Source organism: Elaeis guineensis, chromosome 2 (genome assembly GCF_000442705.2).
Source record: "Elaeis guineensis isolate ETL-2024a chromosome 2, EG11, whole genome shotgun sequence".
Classification (NCBI taxonomy): domain Eukaryota; kingdom Viridiplantae; phylum Streptophyta; class Magnoliopsida; order Arecales; family Arecaceae; genus Elaeis; species Elaeis guineensis.
Window position 1 is genome coordinate 90,564,474 of NC_025994.2, and position 19,939 is coordinate 90,584,412.

The 19,939-nt window shown below is 41.3% G+C and overlaps 1 protein-coding gene across 3 annotated transcripts; it reads left to right on the forward strand.

The window, feature by feature from the left end:
* Positions 1 to 5,433: 5,433 nt before the first annotated feature.
* On the forward strand, positions 5,434 to 14,670 carry LOC105053817 (protein RDM16). 3 transcript variants are annotated; one of them, XM_019854785.3, is made up of 7 exons: positions 6,230 to 6,471; positions 11,864 to 11,941; positions 12,016 to 12,142; positions 12,230 to 12,694; positions 12,769 to 12,963; positions 13,050 to 13,207; positions 13,288 to 14,670. In XM_019854785.3, the coding sequence occupies exons 1-7, from the start codon at positions 6,422 to 6,424 to the stop codon at positions 14,144 to 14,146; spliced, it is 1,932 nt and encodes a 643-aa protein (XP_019710344.1). In that variant the 5' UTR covers positions 6,230 to 6,421; the 3' UTR covers positions 14,147 to 14,670. The 3 variants fall into 3 exon arrangements, with proteins under 3 accessions (XP_010933423.1, XP_019710344.1, XP_019710348.1); XM_010935121.4 differs by having other exon boundaries at positions 5,434 to 6,471; positions 11,864 to 12,142; XM_019854789.3 differs by lacking the exon at positions 6,230 to 6,471 and having other exon boundaries at positions 12,021 to 12,142.
* The last annotated feature ends 5,269 nt before the right edge of the window (positions 14,671 to 19,939 follow it).

The window sequence follows — 19,939 nt, forward strand, 5'->3', positions numbered from 1 at the left end:
AAGGGATGTAGACTGCCATGTGAAGGTTGCCAAAACACCGCATGAGCCGGCTTGGTATTTCTGTACATTATTTTGGAAAAAGTCTATAAATTATTTTTTAATTTAGTTAGTGGTTTCAGTCTGACGAAGGATTGTCACTGGAGCATGATAGCAAATTTATTTAATATTGGGTGGATGTCTGATCAGGACACCACCTCTCAAGATCCTTTCAGTACCACGCGATGCAACAGAAAGAAAGAAGAAACAAAATAAAAAGAAAACAATCAAAATACGTGGATCAGCCACAAAAGGGTTCGCCTCCACGGGACATGCAAACTTCACTATGAAAAAAAAATTTTACAAGAGGAGACCTCACCCTCAACTCTTGTACACCCAATTCTCTCTCACCTGAAGTTTCCCTCACAAAAGCTCTCTTTCTCTTGAAGACCCTCCTGAACCCCTGAAATGCCTGGCGACTGCTGTCCAGGAGCCTCCTGCTTCTTCTCTCTCAGCACGTCCGCCTCTCTCTCTTCAATCGGGTTCGTACGGCTCTGTACGGCGAGAAACCCGAACCCCCTTCTCTTTGTTTCACGATCAGGGCTTTTTATAGACCTTAATCAAGACTTAGATCATGATTAGGACTCCTTAATTAACCCAAATCATGTCCCAGACCGTCGGATCAAGACCGGGAGCCACCCATGCCGTCGGATCGTGCTCCGGTCCACGGAATAGTGCCGTGGACCTCGAGAAATGCGTGAAAAATACCCACGCAGTTCACAGGCCCCGCCGTGGACCATCCGGTCCACGGTGGACCGAGGCAAAGGGCCAGCAGACCGCGCATGCGCGCGGGCCTGTGCACGCCTGGGCAGCGCGCCCGCCTGGGCCGCGCGCCAGGCTGGGCCGCGCGCCCGCTTGGGCCACGGGCCTGGGTCGCGCGTCCTGCGCAGGCCTGGGTCACGCGTCCCGCGCGCCGCCGCCTGCGGCCGCGCCGCTGCCGCCGGTCACCGGCGGTCCTCCACCACTTCGATTCTCGTACCGACTTCAAAAGCTCGTATCTCCTCCATCCGAGCTCCGTTTCGGATGATCTTAGTCTCGTTGGACTCCGTTTTTCGCCGCGAACCTCGCTGTGGGCTCAATGTGGGCTAAATCTCGAGGTGTCAAATCCTAACAATCTCCACCTCGATTCGATATTCGGCCTCCTTTAAACTCCGAGAGCTTCTGGATCTCCTCACCCCCATGCCCTGGGGCAATCACCTGCTGATCATGGATGGGCAAACATGGGAGTCGAGCCAGGCTGCTCGATCCCATCTCCGTCGTATGCTGTGCTCCTCCTGACCTGAGACCTGCTCGGGGCATCATCCTGCGGCAATAGGAATCTTACCTTGCGACGTCGCCTCTCGTCCTCCCGAGTCTCCTATCTCGTGCCCGATCCGCCTCATGGAGCTCCACCTCGCTCTGGGCTCCACCTGGCTCCCGAAGCTCCACCTCGCACTGAGCTCTCTGCTAGGTAATAATGTCCTCTGCTCCCCTTTTTCCCCTCCAGTACAATCTTATCGCCGCATAGCACCCTCAGGATTCCTCCACAAACTACCGTCCTGTAGCCTCTCGAATCCAGTCTGCTAAGTGAGATAAGATTCCGTCTGAAATCGGATATGTATCAGACCTCCCCCAATCTCCTCACTGCACCGTCATGTATCCTCCAGCTGACCGTCCCAATGCCTCTGATCGCACAGCTCGATCCATCCGGCAGATATACAATGCCCTCACTGTTCTCCAGAGAGTCAAACTGCTCCTCTCTGCAACACACATGATAGGGGCATGCAGAATCTAATATCCACTGCTGGGAAGAAGTAGATACCTTGTCAGATATCTCCAGGACATCTCCATCTGAATCGCTGCCGGCCGTCGCTACAGCAGCCACCGTCCGATTTTTCAGTTGAGAGCAATCTCTGGCTAGATGCCCCAACTCCTCACACCGGTAACATCTGGTTTTGCTCAAGTCCCTCCTGGACTTAGACCGCCTTCGTTGCGATCTCCTGCCGCTCCGTCTACCACCTCCTGCTCCTCCAGAAGCCACCAAAGCTGAGCTACCGCCACTTGAGCTCGAAGCTGGGTTTTCTCTCTTGAGAACCTCGTTCTGGAGTATCGCCGCGGTGACCTCGTCCATCTTGATAGTGCTCTTCCCCACTAGAAGAGCAGTCACCAAGGACTCGTACGAAGAAGGAAGCGACGCCAGCAAAACCAGCGCCTTGGTCTTCTCCTCAACGTTCTCGCCAACGCTGAGGAGGTCGGTGAGGATCTTCTGGAAGTGGCTGAGATACTCCTGTACGCTCTGTCTCTCAGTCATCCGCAGTTGGTAAAACTGTCTCCAGAGGAAAAGAGTGTTGGTGAGAGACTTCACCATATACAACTCCTCGAGCTTCGACCACAGCACCGTCGGGGAAGTCTCGCTCAGCACATGGATCACCACCTCATCTGCCAGGTACATGCGGATGGTACTCACTGCCTGCATCTGTAGCCGTTTCCAATCCAGCACCTCCATGGTGGTCGGCTTCTCATCGCACAAGAGAGCATCGATCAACCCCTGTTGGATGAGCACGTCCTTCACCCTTGCCTGCCACAAGGAGAAATTGCTCTTATCATCGAACTTGTTGATCTCCATCTTGATTGTTCCTATTTTCTCCATCTTCAGTCTTGCTTACCACTGCTGCAATCTGCGTCCTTATACCATCTTGCTCTGATACCACTTGTTGGGTGGATGTCTGGCCAGGACACCACCTTCCAAGATCCTTTCAGTACCACGCGATGCAGCAGAAAGAAAGAAGAAACAAAACAAAAAGAAAACAATCAAAATACGTGGATCAGCCACAAAAGGGCTCGCCTCCACGGGGCATGCAAACTTCACTATGAAAAAAAAATTTTACAAGAGGAGACCTCACCCTCAACCTTTGTACACCTAATTCTCTCTCACCTGAAGTTCCCCTCACAAAAGCTCTCTTTCTCTTGAAGACCCTCCTGAACCCCTGAAGTGTCTGGCGACCGCTGTCCAGGAGCCTCCTGCTCCTCTCTCAGCACGTCCGCCTCTCTCTCTTCAATCGGGTTCGTACAGCTCTGTACGGTGAGAAACCCGAACCCCCTTCTCTCTGTTTCACGATCAGGGCTTTTTATAGACCTTAATCAAGACTTAGATCATGATTAGGACTCCTTAATCAACCCAAATCACGTCCCAGACCGTCGGATCAAGATCGGGAGCCACCCATGCCGTCGGATCGCGCTCCGGTCCACGAAATAGTATCGTGGACCGCGAGAAATGCATAGGAAACGCCCACGCGGTCCACAGGCCCCACCGTGGACCACCCGGTCCACGGTGGACCGAGGCAAAGGGCCAGCAGACCGCGCCTGCGCGCGGGCCTGCGCACGCCTGGGCCGCGCACCCGCCTGGGCCGCGGGCCTGGGTCGCGCGTCCCGCGCAGGCCTGGGTCGCGCGTCCCGCACGCTGCTGCCGCCCGCCGCCGATCGCCGGCGGTCCTCTACCACCTCGATTCTCGTGCCGACTTCAAAAGCTCGTATCTCCTCCATCCGAGCTCCGTTTCGGATGATCTTAGTCTCGTTTGACTCCGTTTTTCGTCGCGAACCTCGCTGTGGGCTCAATGTGGACTGAATCTCGAAGTGTCAAATCTTAATATTTAACAATCTCACCACTGCGATCGGTGAACTCGCTGGGATACTTGATCGGTAAGTGTGTCCTGATACTGATAGCTAATACTGCTCTCTTCAATGATGCAAATCATGGATGGTAGATCTCTAAGTAATGTAACCTATTTATTGAGGGAATCCTTTGTTATTTTTTTCAAATAAAAATATAAATAAATGGTAGGCATTCTATAGCTTGACTATTTTTTTTTTTTTAAAAACATACAACTTGCATGTGAGATGTAATGTAGTGAGGACTCGGGTCATACGTGCGAGAACAAAAAATAACTACTTTTAATAAAATTTTTTTAGTAAAATATGTTATCGTTGAAGAAGAGCGTATATGTCGCTACAGCCAAATCATAAAGCCTCTTAATTTTTTTTAAATATTTAAATTTATATAAATATTTTTTTAAAATTAATATATATATATATATATTTTATAAAATACTCATATATATATATATATATATATATATATATATATATATATATATATATATATATATTTTACATATATATCTATATCATCTAACGCCGTTAAAAAGACTGATGTTTTAAAATTTAAATAACTAAAATATTTTCATAGGTAGTTGTGTAAAAAGAAAATTTATAAAGATATATATATAAATAATAATTTTATTAAAATATTCATATAAATTTAAATATTAATATATATATATATAATTTTAATTTAATTTTTATCTATTTCATCTAAATGGATATCGGATCCTCTTATTCTACAATGTAATAATATATTATATAATATAATAACTTGATAATGATATCATATAATATTTTATATATTAGATTATTATATTTTATTTTATTTTTAATCAAAATGAGATAATTATGTCCATCTTATAACAACATGATATATTTTATATATTTGATAAAGATATTTTTGATGAAAATTTTTAAAATAAAATATAATAAAATTATAAATTCTCATTGTTATGTAATGTCCAAATCTACAATTATATTCATTCTGTGTAAATGTACAAACTATCCATCTAATATCGAATTTAGATATTTTTCTCAAAAATATATTATTATATATTAAAAAAAATGTAGATGGTTACAAGGTATCTGTTTTTTAAATAAAATAATTTTGATCTATTATTTAATAAAAAGATTATTTTATCTACATAAGTTAATAAATTAAGTATATTTGTTATTTTAGTTATATATGTTAACTTTTTTATTAAATAAAAAAAAATAACAAACCAAGAAAAGTGTATTATATACAAAAAATTCTAATTTGAATTTTTTTGTATGTACACTATTCCAAATATTAAAATTTACGTAAATATCCTTATAAATTATTATTTATATATATATTTTTATAATTTTTTTTTTGCATGCCTATTCATAAGAATATTTTAATTATTTTACTTTTAAATTATTAATTTTTAACGACGTTAGATGATATGGGTATATATATGTAAAAATAATATTTTATGAGGATATATATATATATATATTGAAAAAATATTTATATAAATTAAAGATACATAAATGTTAAAAAAAAAAAAAGAAAAAAAAAAAGAAAGTGAGGGAGTGACGGGTAATTGTATGCTTTATTTATTGGAGAAGTCGTCAGAATGTTAAAGTCGGCGGAACAAAAACGCCAACTTCAGGTATTTGGACTATGTTTCCCTTTGTGAACCATATATTGATATACATTTATACTTTGATAATTTAATTTATTAAATACGAAAAAAAGATCCACAGGAACCTAGCCATTCCAAGGGCTCACCTCCTCTCATCCCCTCCCTACTTATAGGTTGAGGGCTTTGCTGCATTTTCTTCTGGACCCTCGAAACCCTCGGACGGGAAGGGAGCGCCGCCGACGAAAAATCGTACCTCATGGACAAGGATCGATCCAGCCGGAAATCCCGAGACGACCGCGAAAGGGACCGAGATTCCAGCAAGGATCACCACCACGGCGACCGTGATCGCGACCGGGATCACAAGCACCGGCGCCACCACGGCGAAGAGAAGCACCATGGATCGAGGGACGAGCGGCACGGCGACGAAGATCGTCGCTACCGCTCCCGGGACGATTCTCCCCGCGATCTCGAGCCGAGCCGGGACAAGCGGCACCGCGACGATAACCGCCGCCACCGCCGCTCCCGGGAGGACTCCCCTTCCGATCTGGAGTGGAGGCGTGAGCGGTCGACGAGTAGGGCTACGGATTCGGTCGAGCGGGATAGGGTTTCCCGCGAGCAGTCCATGGAGAGGCGCCACCACTCGTCCTCTTCGAGGAAGAGGAAGGAGCACGGAGGAGATGAGGAAGAATTGAACAAGAATGACAAGCGGGTTAGGGTTTCTGATGAGGGGAGAGAGGAGAAGAAGGAAAGGAGGCGTTTTGAGGACCGGGCTGCAGAGGATTCGAGTGATCTGAATGGTGTCTACAAAGAAGAGAGGGTTTCGAAGGATAGAAGGAAAGAAGATGGATTGAGGGCCATGGAAGAATATAGGGAGGAGAATATGGTGAAAGAAGAGGTCATGAGCGATGCGGAAATCAAGAAAAAGCGGAAAGAAGGGAGGAGATTTAGCGATAGTGTCAAGTCAGGGGAGAAGAGAGATGAAGATGAAGCTAAAGCAGTTGATAGGAAAGAAGTGAGAGGGGAATGGAAATTTAAGGATAGGGTCAAGGAAGAAGATTTGGGGACTGTGGATGAGGCAAAATCATCAGTTTTTTCCTTCAATTCAAAACATAAATCAGTCAACGAGCAAATGATTAATGGTGATCAGAGCTACATGGCCATGGAGAAGAGTGGTTCTACAACTAATGTGAGTATCAGCTATTATGCTCTCTCTCTCTCTCTCTCTCTCTCTCTCTCTCTCTCTCGTTGTTTCTATTTGCAGTTATGGTTTCTACATGTCATACTATATGAATGTGAGTCAATCTCGTTTGATATGAGGCTATCATACATTCCATCAAAAAGACCATCATGTGGCCAATTGTTCCCAGGCATATTATAAAATGTTAGGACTTGTAATGGCGATATTGTCCTTTATTCATCGTTCTCTCATGACCATCCTTTTCACACACATTTGATTGTAAGAAGCAAGACCATTTTTTGAAAAATCGCAATGTGGAAGAGGATAAATGAAAAAAAAAAAAAAGCCTGCCTTTCTACTAATGACCTCATCAGGTTGATAAACAGTTCCAGAAGGGTAACCAAGAGAAAAGCGGTATACAAAGGTAAAATAATGTGTTCCCTGAAATTTTTTACTGGGAAGAAAATACAGAATATGAAACTTTTATCTTTCTAAATATAATAGATATGCTTTCATCAACTGTGCATTCTATAATTCACAGATCCTACATAACCAAAAGAACCATTCAACCACTTACACATTTTCTTAGGTGCTCTAGATACAACCTTATTGAGTTCTACTAATGTCAGATCAGCTTTAGCATTTGAAAATTTTCTTCTTACTTTCTATCAAGCATTTAGTCATATTGCCTTGTTATGAAAACTATAATGAGGAGATGTTTGCAGTAATAACTGTGAAGATTTTTTAAACTCATTTCATATGTAAAATTGTTTTACTGTTGTGATTTATCACAACTTGATCCTGGATGATGGTCTTTGAATCTGTGTTTGTGTTCATATTGCAAATGTTGCAGGGCTGCATGTAAGGAATGCAATTTATTTCAGTCATTTTGATTGGTGATTGTGTTCCACTTTCAGATTTAGTTTTTCTTTCTTTTTCTCCCTCAAACATGTAGAGGATCTTAAGGTTGTAGATGGTAGTTTTTGGTTAATTAAACAGGGAAAGACTTGCACACATATTTGATCTAATAGTGTTTGGGAAATCTTGGGCACTTGTGTCCTCAAACATCCACTCACACCCCAAGGATGTATTTCTTGCTTAGAATGATGATTGAAATATATTCTTTCTGAGAAGATCTCTTTTAAGGAAGTTTGGAGCATTAAGAAAATCTTTCTTTTATCTTTATTTCTATTCCTCTCACTCTCAAGTCATCCTCTCCATATCATTTTTTATGGATTAGTTGTATCTTAGCTCTCTTCTTTTACATTTTTTGCAGATTAATATCTCCATTATCCCAAAAATTTCCCAATAGTGCTGGAAGTCATTTTCTTATTCATAATGGAATTTTCACCAAATATTTTTCTTGGGAATGACCTTTATATGCACAAGATTTTCCTAAGTTTATGGATTGTTACAAGTGACCATTTCTGTAGCCCATCTTTCTCATGAATTACATACCTCTCATTGTTTGGTCCTTTGGGGCTTGTACTAGTGACTTTTTCATTCTCCTAGATGCTGCCACTTTTCACATCCACCCTTACTTTCTTGCCTATTAGTTTCCATGAAAGAACTGAAGTGACAAGGCCATTAGGAATTTTCTTAGATAAGGGAGACATCATTCTACAACTTTGTAAAGGATCATTAATTAATATATAAAGGGAGGGGTTGTATGCTAAAGCTTTCACAAAACTAATCATGAAACGGAACTCTGTGCAAGAACGAATATATGAACATTGTGGTTAAGGTGGATGTAGGGAAGTTGATACTTAAAATACTTGAAAGCAAGGAGGTTTTAAGGATTCTGGTGTAATTTTGAAATTCTGGGAAGATTCCAAAGTGGGCACACTACGCCAAGTAGAAGATGCCTACTACTAAGTTAAAGCCATACTAATGAGAAGACAGCCCAAGAGACCTCTTGGGATCAAGCAAGGGGGCAGCTGAAGTCCAAAGACCAAAATTTGCACTATCCTCAAAAAGTGCATGGAACATTAAATGTGAAGTCCAAACATCTGATGGTTTGAATCAGGAGATTAGTATAACTTTTTAACTCTCCATCAGACTAAACAATGTAAGTTGCTAAGCTTACAGCCACAGGCATGAAATATGGCCAAATCCCTCCTCCATTACAAGCCTTTTTTTTTGGGGGGGGGGGGGGGGAGCAATATTCTTCATTGAAAGATTTATCCTCTTTATTATCATTGTTAAGAAACTATCAGATATTCTGAGGATTTTTATGCACTCTAGAGTATTCTTTTCAGAATTCAATTAGGCATCACATTTTTCCATTGGGTTGTAAAAGGATCTGTGAATGCTTGATAATCATCTTTTCTTTAAATCACGTTTTTTTCTCTATTCCATCTGAATCTGCTGCCAAAAAGGATCATCAATGTCATCAACATCTCTCTTAATCTATTTTCTTTGCCTTTTAGATTTTGACTTATGATTTTTGTACTCCAAAATGTGTGGTAGTGTTTTTTATGCTTTATGGAATCATTAAAGCTTCATCACTTCCTTCTTTCCTTATGAGAAATAAATTTTCCATTCTATGACAATTTGGCATTGAAGTTTTCATGTCACTCTTAGTGGGTCATGCTGGTCTGGAGTCTGGACATCTTGTGCACCATTTTCTTCACTGAACTGAAGTAGGTGTTTTGAGCCCTTATTGGGGTATAAAACTATGTTAATGAACTTTTTTACATTTAACTTGCCAAGACTTCTTGTAAGCAACTATTGGTGCATCGATGTAGTACACTTTGGTTTTTGGTTGTCTTATGTGAACTTTCACGGCCTTGCTTGATATACTATGGAGTGCTTATGCTTGTGTTAGGAGATTGTCTCCTAACCATAACTCTTTCTATTGGTGGTTTTAGACATGAATCTTTAGAAGTTTATATCTTGTGAATCGAGATATATAAAATGTTAAAGAAGATGAATTATTTGAAAAAAGTTGAAATTTTTTAGTGGTAAGGTCCATTTATGTTAATATTGATATCTTCTGTTAGACTTGATCGAGATGTTGGGTTCTTTGTGGAAGTTTAAGAATTTCTTGGTTTGAATTTCTGGTTGTAGATTCAAATTTTCTCTTTGTGGTGTATATTTGGAGGACAGGTATTGTTTCTATGGTGGTAGTAGGAAAATTGTCATTTTCTTCCTTTCTATACTATTTGACATTCAGAAATGAAAACTTGAATAGAGTTTTTGAATGTTTTGTCTGAAAATTTGGTTCTTTACATATTGACATGAAGTCAATCATCTTAATTGCCAAATGAGATCTCGATTTTCGGGAGTGAAGTTGCATTGATTTTTCTCTTTTCTTTATATATGTATATGTGTGTGTGTGTATGTGTGTATATTTGTCTTGTATTTGTGTATAACAATTCAGCCTTGCCAATTGTTTAACTTTCTTTAACAATGGCAAAACTTAAAAAATGCCCGTAAATCTATTTTTAAAAAATTTTCTATTTTCATTTTGTTAGCATTTTATATCTTGAGATGGAAATTTAGGATCAAAGTGGTGGACTGCATTCTAACTACAGGTGACTGCACAAGTTGGGCAATGACTAGTTCTCAAGGATAATGAGTGAGCCTTGGCATGACATAAGGTTGCTCAATTGTGACCTGGAGTTTTTGGGCTTAAAACATAGAAACAGCCTTTCTGCACTAGGGGTAAGGCTGCGTACATTTGATCCTCACCAAACTCTGCAATGGGGTCCATTCACCATTGTGCACTGCGCCTCCCTTTGCTAGTCGTCGGTGATGTGGATGGTTAATTCATTCCTCTTATGCAGGTGGTAGGACCTTCTGTTAAGCTGATTAGATAATATCTCGTTGGTATAACAATTGTCTCTCAAATTCCAACTTGTCATTATTACTTTTAACACTTGTTCCTTGTTTTCTCAGCTTCTTATCTCACTTTCTTTTCTCTTATTCATTTCCTAATGATTTTCTTCTGGGACTTGCTTCCCATTCTTCCTATCTGCTACCTATTTGTTATTAAATTTTAAAGTTTGATCTTTGTTTTTCTCTTTTTTGCTGCGAGAAGTTCCCCCCTAGAGCTGAACTTGTTTTAATTTTCTCCTAATTACTTCTCTATAGAAACAACAAAACTTGCTAACTTGTGTTTCTCTTTCTCGTCTTCTGATGTCACTTGAAATATGATTATTTTGATGTGGTCACAGGTATTTAAGTACTAAATGGGGTCTATTTGCTTGGTTGTGAGTTTGCTGACAACATAATTATGAAACCTAATTTATAGCTCTAACAAATTCAAAGGAAAGGGGAAGTTCTTTTGCAGGTAACTTCTTTGTTAGATGTACGTAAGTGTGACCTCCACAAAAATAGTGCTTGAGGTGTTGAGATGATGCTATGGTGCAACCATGGCCTGTGGTCACATAAATAGATTTTATTTATAGTAAATAAACGTATAATGATTCCTTCACTCTTTATTTAACATTGTCTAGATATGCCAAAAGCAGGGTTTTAGTGCAACAAGAAAAGAAGAAATCTGATGGTTAAACATTTAACTCCAGGCATTTGTTTGGTTTATGGGACTGCATCCATCCATTAGGTAACATGATTTCTAAATTAGCCATATGACTTACATGTGTCTTGCATGTGCCAAATAGTTCATTTGGGGGGGACAATCTGAGAGCAAGAGCAAAAAATAATCCTAAACATTTATTATTTGATGATATCATGTCAATTTATCAATGCTCGCTCCACTTGATTTAAACATGAATCAAATATCCTTTCCATTGATACAGTCATGTGCATCTTAGGAATAATTCAGATAAAAATGATTCTGATGGCAAAGAATGCCTAAGCTAGGGATGTCATTATTTGGTGGGTTATAACCACCATCAGATATTCTTGTAATCACTTGGGTCTGACTGGTATTGATGTCTCTCCGTTTCATTCTCCCTTAAGTTCTAATTTGCCATTATTACCTGTTCTTGGTTTTATATAATAAGTCTATATTGACTGGTCCTTCTTTTTGTCTGAAATGTCAATGAACTATGGTAGTAAACTTCTAAGCATATCTGAAATCTAATAAATAAATTCCAAGATGCTTTTAAATAATACTCAACTCTAACTATCAAGCTTTATTTCATCCATCTATGGTTGACTTTATGTTCGATGCTTGAGCTTTCTGAAAGATTTGTCAGAGTATGTTCAATGTCCAGTTCTTATGATGCTTCCAGATGGATTGCTTGATAATCTTGTGATGACTTTTCCTCAAAAAAGGAGATAATCTTGTTATGAAATTGGCAACCATGGATTTTTCCTTTTATGCTGCTATGTCTTTTCAAATGTATAATGTCACAGTGATTAACAACATATTAATTAATGGCTTGAATAATTTTTATTTATTAACTACTGCACATCCTTATGATTTCTACAGGTTGTTGCTCAGGAACCGCTCACTGTGGCATCAATGGTTTCTATTAGCACTGCTGCTTCTCATCCCCTTCCTACCAAGGTATCTTCAATTACTACCACCAATGAAAATGAGGGAGTTAGTATTAGATCTGATGAGGTTCCTGGAAAATCCAGTACAGATGGGACAGCAACTTCAGTCGCTGGCAAAAGTGGCAGCCTGTCTCTTGATGCTTTAGCAAAAGCTAAAAAGGCTTTACAAATGCAGAAGGAACTAGCGGAAAAGCTGAAGAAGATTCCTATGGTAATTCTAGTCTAGGCAATTGCCTCTTAGGTTTGGCTATGTATATATATTGCAATTGATCTAAATCTTCCTTTTCTTGCTCCACAGCTAAATAAAGCTGCTAGTACAAGCACTGAGAACTTCAAGGTAGTATCTGACAAGGATGGGCTTAAGTCTCCTCCATCAGGTTTAGGAGCACAAGCTGTCTCTACTGGGCCTTTGACTTCTGTCTCTGCAACCCCTGTTCAGGCAATGCCAGGATTACCTGTTGGGGTAACACCGTCTGAAAAGGCATCTGCTGCAGGTGGCATTGGCATTCTTCCTGGCCTCACAACACCTAATATTGAGGCTGTAAAGCGAGCACAAGAGCTTGCTGCTAAGATGGGATTTCGCCAGGACCCAGAGTTTGCACCTCTTATAAATATGTTTCCTGGATCATCATCAACTGATGTGGCTGCACCTCAGAGACCTGCCAAGGCTCCTGTTCTGCGCTTAGATGCCCAGGGTAGAGAAATTGATGAATATGGGAATGTCATTAATATGCCTAAATTGACAAATCTCAGTACTCTGAAGGTGATTGTAGTGACTTCTCTTTCTTTTTTCTGATACGTGTTATTGAGCATTTATTATTTGTTTTTGTGTTACAGGTCAATATCAACAAACAGAAGAAAGAAGCATTTCAAATAATCAAACCAGATTTAGATGCTAGTGCACAATCGAATCCTTATTTTGATGAGGGGATGGGTATTAACAAAACAAAGCTCTTGAGGCCCAAAAGGATGACATTTCAGTTTGTAGAGGAAGGCAAATGGTCAAAAGAGGCAGAGATGATAAAATTTAAGGTCTCATTTGTGCTACCTGATTCTCTGTTTGTATGATAACTTCCTTCTCATGTTGACTTTCCTTAAACTAATACCTTGCTTTGCAGAGTCAATTTGGAGAAGCGCAAGCAAAGGAATTGAAAATGAAGCAGTCACAGCTTGCAAAGGCCAAGGCTGATCCTGACAGTAACCCGAATTTGATAGCAGTAGGGGTGAGGCTTACTAAAGAGAAGAAGAAGGAAGAGATCCCTGAAATAGAGTGGTGGTAAGTGGCTATTGAATGCTATTATTTGTAATTGATTCATAGTCTTCAAACATTTATCTTATTTCTGTATTTGAAATCAGGGACAAGCCGATTTTACCTTCAGGTTCCTATGATGACGTCGCCAATGTGAAACTGAACATGGACAGGATCACAATATATATAGAGCACCCGCTTCCGATTGAGCCCCCAGCAGAGCCTGCCCCACCACCGCCACAACCTCTGAAGCTTACAAAGAAGGAGCAGAAGAAACTAAGGACACAGAGGCGCCTTGCAAAGGAAAGAGACAGGCAAGAAATGATCAGGCAGGGCCTGATAGAGCCTCCCAAGCCCAAGATTAAGATGAGCAATCTAATGAAGGTCCTAGGCTCTGAAGCAACTCAAGACCCCACAAAGCTTGAAATGGAAATTCGTAGTGCTGCTGCTGAGCGAGAGCAAGCTCATGTTGATAGAAACATTGCTCGCAAGCTCACCCCTGCAGAACGTCGTGAGAAAAAAGAGAGGAGGCTCTTTGATGATCCGAACACACTTGAGACTCTTGTTTCTGTGTACAAGATTAAAGACCTTTCACACCCACAAACACGCTTCAAAGTTGATGTGAATGCCCAAGAGAACCGGCTGACTGGATGTGCTGTGATATCGGATGGCGTCAGTGTTGTGGTTGTGGAAGGGGGCAGAAAGCCAGTTAAAAGGTATGGGAAGCTGATGCTGAAACGGATAAACTGGGCAGCTGCTGTCACCAATGAGGATGAAGCTGAGGACTCAGACGCTCCTGCCAATAGTTGTGTTTTGGTATGGCAGGGTAGTGTTGCAAAACCTAGCTTCAATAGGTTTCTTGTTCACCAGTGCAGAAGCGAGGCTGCTGCCAGGAAAGTGTTTGCAGATGCTGGGGTTCCACACTATTGGGATCTGGCTATCAATTACTCGGAAGAACTGTTGTAAGTGAAGCCACTACGAGTAGAGTAAATTAGTGACTGCAGGGATCGATGAACAAATTGAAGGTTTTCTTTGCTTTTATATGGGCCCTTGGACAATAAGCTTTTCAATTTTCAGACTAAATGGTTTTGATGAATGCTAGAGCAGTTCATTTTCTGAAGCTTCTTTTCTTCCTGAATTTTCTTTATTGATGAGCCTGAAGCTTCGTCATCCTTTTGCACCTCCTGCAAGAAAGCATGATTAAATTTTGAATGACATGGCATGCGATGTGAGGTATCAGCCCGCCTTTTGTTGAATGGAGCTCTTGTGGTGACTGAGATGGTTAAAATGGTTAAATGTGGTGATTGAGATGTATAATGTGATTATTGTAGCATTTGCGGATGCTATTCATGGAATTTCATTTTACATATTTTCCTGTCTTATAAGTTGTTGACAATGAATCTGTATTTGCTCTGCTCGTTCCATGGATTGATTCCAAAAAAAGATGATATTCGTGTATCGGTACAAAATTTGCTGTTTTTGGCCCGTAATGGAAACAGTTTGTAACCTGTGCAATGCTACCTATCGTTAGGCATTTGTAAGGGAGAAATTCTTTGTGCACCGCAGGCAGTGCAGGATGTGCGCACTGTCCACCGTTATTGACTCACGCACTGGGTTAGGACACGGTGCATAATTTTTTTTTTTTTTCAGTTCCACATGTGAGCCAATCACAAAAGATGATGCGTGCGGTTTTGCACTGTCCACGGTGCACAAAAAATTTCTCTTTGTAAGGTTGCATTATAGGCTTGTCATCGGTGTGGTTATTCCTTTATTTTTTAAAGAAAATTGGATTGTTACCATGAATGAGTTTATAAGCTCATTTAGTGTTCAGAGTTCTCCAAAATGGTGAGGGAACAAGCAGAACAGAAGCGCCAACTCAGGAGCAAGAACGTGTAGCTGATAGATGCTGATGCCATCTTGATTTACGTTGCCTGCCGTCCCTGATAAAGGTGCGATTCATACCAGTCTGAAATGTCGCTAATTAGCTATATCGTTAGTCTGGAGAACTTAAAAACAAAACATCATCATACTAGATACTCAAAATACTGTTGTTAGGCACTGTAATTCGAATCAAAAACTCAGATGTTATTAATTGGGTAGAATTGCAAAATTGGCTGAATCCCAGGTGTCACCAACCAGGCAGGATTTCAAATTTGGCTGCGGAATTCCTTTAGGAGGTCCTGTTTTTTTTCTTACATAGTTACATTAGTTTCCGTCTCTCTCTTTTTGAGCAGAACGGTGGCAACTTTCATGATTTTGCAAAGTTATTGTCTGTCACGCTTAAATAGCAGCCTTTTAAAATATTATTTTAAACATATAATTAACCTGTCCAATTTTGAGGCCATTGGTGGGATGTTAAAAAGTTTGGCCCGACAATGTCACGAGGTTTGATTCCTGGTGCAGACGTTTAACGTAAAAATTCGGCAGAGGTTATTTTGGTCCCTAATTTGCCTCTCCCTGATTGTCAACCATAAAATTAAAAAAAAAAAAAACCACGGTGCTTCAAAAAATATTTTGATCTTTTTATTATTTATATATTTTTAACCGTCTGATTAAATATGAATTTTTCAGATTTTAATTGATTGAAATATTATATGCATAGTAAAATTATTTTATACAATAATTAATTTTTTTTCAAAAAATCTTTATTATGGCCACGAAGACGGAGGAGCCCTAGGTAGGACGGAGAAGCTGTGGGTGGGGGAATCTTGAGCACGTGCAAGGCAGAGTGCCGTAGAAGCCGTTGTTGCCAGAGGCCCACCTTGGGTGTGCGCGGGGTGGGGCAACCATGGGTTCGTGGGGTAGGGGGTGGGCAGAAGCGGCAGGCATCGGGGAGGGTCCGAGGAGGGGGTGCAGTGGGGGCTAGGGCGGGGGTTTGCAAAAGACACCGGCACCCAGGTGGGGTGCACAAAAGTGGCGGGCGTCGGAGAGAGAGCTCCGATAAGAGGGGTGGTTGGGTTTTGATGCCTCGAATTCGACTCACAGTAACGAAACTTAAGACAGAAAGCCCACGGCATAGGCCCATAGAAGCATGGCCTGCAGGTGCGCAAGCCCAGCACATGTGCCCTAGGATGCACGGGACGCATGGTCTACTACGCGGTCCAGCGCGCACGGTCCAGGAGGCACTTCACGCGGTCCATGCATGGGTGTGCATGATCGGGCAACCACGGGTGCATGCGGGCACAATCGGGTGGCCATGGGTGCATACGAGGGTGATTAGGCGGCCAAAAAGATTTGGAGTCCTAATAGGAGTCGTTTTTAGGCTTTTGAAAAGTGCTCGACGGTCTGTGGAATTAGAGAGAGGCTGAGGATTTTAGGAGGTGGCCAAAGAGTCTCCTTGGAGGGTTTTGGGAGCATTGTGAGATTTGAGAGCTTCTTGTTGAGAAAGAAATTGATATAAAGGGTTGAGAGGATGTGATCTCCTCTTATATTTATTTTTTCTCTTATAGTGAAGCTTGCATGCCCTGTAGAGACAAACCTTGAGATGATCTATGTTATTTTTTATTATGTCTTTTGTGCATCTCTCTTCTTCCTTCCTCCTATGGTATCTACATTAGCATTTGCGATCTTGGATAGAGATCTGTATTTCGCACTCGTAAGGAATTCTCCCAACAAGTGGTATCAAAGCATGCGGTTGTCCAAATTATGGCAGTGTTGATCGAAGTTGAAGAAGATGAAGAAGACATGCTCAATCAAGATAGAGATCAACCGTTATGATGGGAAAAGCATTTTCTCCTTATGGCAAGTGAGGGTGAAAGATGTGCTCATCCAATAAGAGTTGATTAATGCTCTCTTATACGAGAAGAAATCGACTACCACGTAGGAGAAGAGTTGGAAGTGGCTCTAGATGCAGGTGGTGAGTATGATCCGTTTGTATTTGACGGATGATATGGTGATCCATATGCTTAGCGAGATTTTTTCGATGGTGATGTGGATGAAACTTGAGGAGATGTACATGACGAAGTCACTCACCAATGCTCTCTTCTTCTGGAAGTAGTTCTATCAGCTTTAGATAAGCGAGAGACAAAGCGTATAGAAGCATCTCAACAACTTTTAGAAGATTCTCACCGATCCCCTCAGCATTGATGAGCAGGTTGAGAAGACTAGGGCATTGATTTTGCTTTTATTGCTTCTCCCTTCGTTTGAGTCTTTAATGACTGTTCTTCTTGTGAGGAGGAGCACTATCAAGATAGATGAGATCACTTTTACACTTCTCCAGAACAAGCTTCTCAGATGGTAGAACTGAGCTTTGAGTTCAGATGGCAACTTGACTTTGGTGGTGACTGAAGGTGGTAGTGGCAGAGGATCGTAAGATGGGCAGTTCAGATCCAAGTTGAGAGACTTCAACAAGATCAGATGCTATCGATATGATGAGTTGGGACATCAAGTCAGAGATTGTCCATAGCTTAGAGATCGGACAAAAGCTAATTCAGCAGTGGTGGTCCATGGTAGCAATACTGATGAGACAGATGATGTGCTTATGGTCTTAGATGAGGTACTTACTTCTTCCTCTTAGTGGATTTTAGATTTAACATATTTGCATCATGTTTGTTGTAGAGTGAAGATGTTTGACTCCATAGAAAGCAGTGAGGGCACTGTTCATTCACCGGATAGATCGAGCTATGCGATCAAATGCATTGGGACAGTTAGTTTCTAGACACATGATGGAGCAGTGAGAAAGTTGGATAAGATTTGATACATACCTAGCTTCAGAAGTAATCTGATTTCACCGAACAGACTGGATTCAAATAGTTACAGATGGAGAGCTGATGATAGAATCCTGAAGGTTGTGCGTGACAGTAAGATTGTTTTGAAAGGAAAAAGGTGTAGAGGGTACTATATCTTAGCAGGAAGCTCAGTGCGAGTGGAGCTTCAGATGCCAGTGGGAGTTTAGGATGAGGTGTAGCTCTAGGTATAGGTGGATTGGGTATAAGTCGGGAGACTCGAGAGGATGACAGGTAATGTCCCAGGGTAAAGTTTCTATTGCCGCAGGAGACTACCCCGAGCAGATCTCAGGTCAGACAATCATAACATATAACAGAGATGAGATCGAATGATCTGGCTCGACTCTTATATTTGCCAATCCATTAGCAGTCAGATATTTGCCGTAGGGTGTGTGGGCAAGATCATTCAGAAGCTTTCAAAGTTATGTGGATGTCGAATGCCGAGCGAGATAGAAATTATTGGGTTTTGATGCATCAAATTCGATCTACAGCAGTGAAGTCCAAGACGAAAAAGCCCACAGTGTAGGCCCACAGGAGCATGGCCCGCAGGCGTGCAGGTTGCAAGCGCGGCCCACAGGCATGCAGGCCTGCAAGCGCGGCCCACAGGCATGTGCAGCCCATGTGTAGGCCCATCGCATGTGACCCAGGACGCATGAGATACGCAGTCTACCGCACAGTCTAGGAGGTGCTTCATGCAGTCCACACATGGGTGTGCACGATCGGGCGGCCACGGGTGCATGCAGATGCAATCAGACGGCTATGGGTGCATGCAAGGTTGAATCGGACGGCCATGGATACATGCAAGATTGATTAGATGGCCAAAATGGTGTGGAGTCCTAACAAGAGTTGTTTTTAGATTTTTTTTAAAGAGTCTGACGGCCTGTGGCAACAGAGAGAGGCTAAGGATTCTGAGACATGACCCAAGAGTCTCTTTGGAGGATTTGGAGAGCATTATGAGAGTTGAGAGCTTCTTGTTGAGAGAGAAATTGATGTACGGAGTTGAGAGGGTATAATCTCCTTTTGTATTTATTTTTTTTCTTATAGTGAAACTTGCATATCCCACGAAGGTAAGCCTTAAGCCGATCCATAATATTTTTTTTATACATCTCTCTTCTTCTTTTCTCCTGTGGTATCTACACCAGTGTTTGCATCTTGAGCGGAGATCCATATTCCACACTTATGAGGAATCCTCCCATAGAAGTGGGGGGTGGGCTGCAAAAGCCACTAGCGCTCGAGGTGGGGGGTGTATGGTGGGATAACCATGGGTGCGTCAGGGGGACGGTGGTGGTCGAGGAACCGCTGGCATGCGAGGCCGGAGGGGAGGCCGACAGTGGAGGAGTCATGGGTGCTATCAGAGGGTGGGGTGAGGGGCACAAGAGCATGAGGAAGAATAAAATAATAATAATAATAATAATAATATATTATTTTTTAAAAATAAAATATATAAAAATAATAATATGAAATATTTAAAATATTTTTTATAGTAAAATATAATTAAAAAAATCATAGCAAAATCCTATAAAAAATTGTATCATTTGTTTCCCGTTTACCTTTCCTAAGATTTGAGATTGCTGGGGTCATAGGTAAGATTTCTTTTAGTTTCAATTAACTTATCACGTCGAAAACTATTATATTGGATATGTGAGAGAATTAATTTTATTAGTTTTGTTGTATTTGTTACTTTATATATATCTTCCAGGAAAAGGAATGTGCACACAATTTCATTCATCGTTCAAAACTTTTACCATCCTTCGTTGGCGGAGCCCTTTCGGTGAGGATTTGCCCTGGAAATTTGATTTTGAATATTATTAGTGCTCGTTTTAGTTAGTCGCAAGTCGGCGTCTGCTGCCGACTTTTTATGTAAAATCGGAGTTTCTTCCGGCGAGTAAAAGACCATGCGACCCCTGACACAAAGTCGGCACTTAGGCGCTACGTTTTATGAGCAAACGAACAGAAGATATTAAACCACGGGATTGCAGTTGCCGACTCCATTTACATCCCTTTCCGCCTTCCCCTTTCTAGTTTATACCGTGGC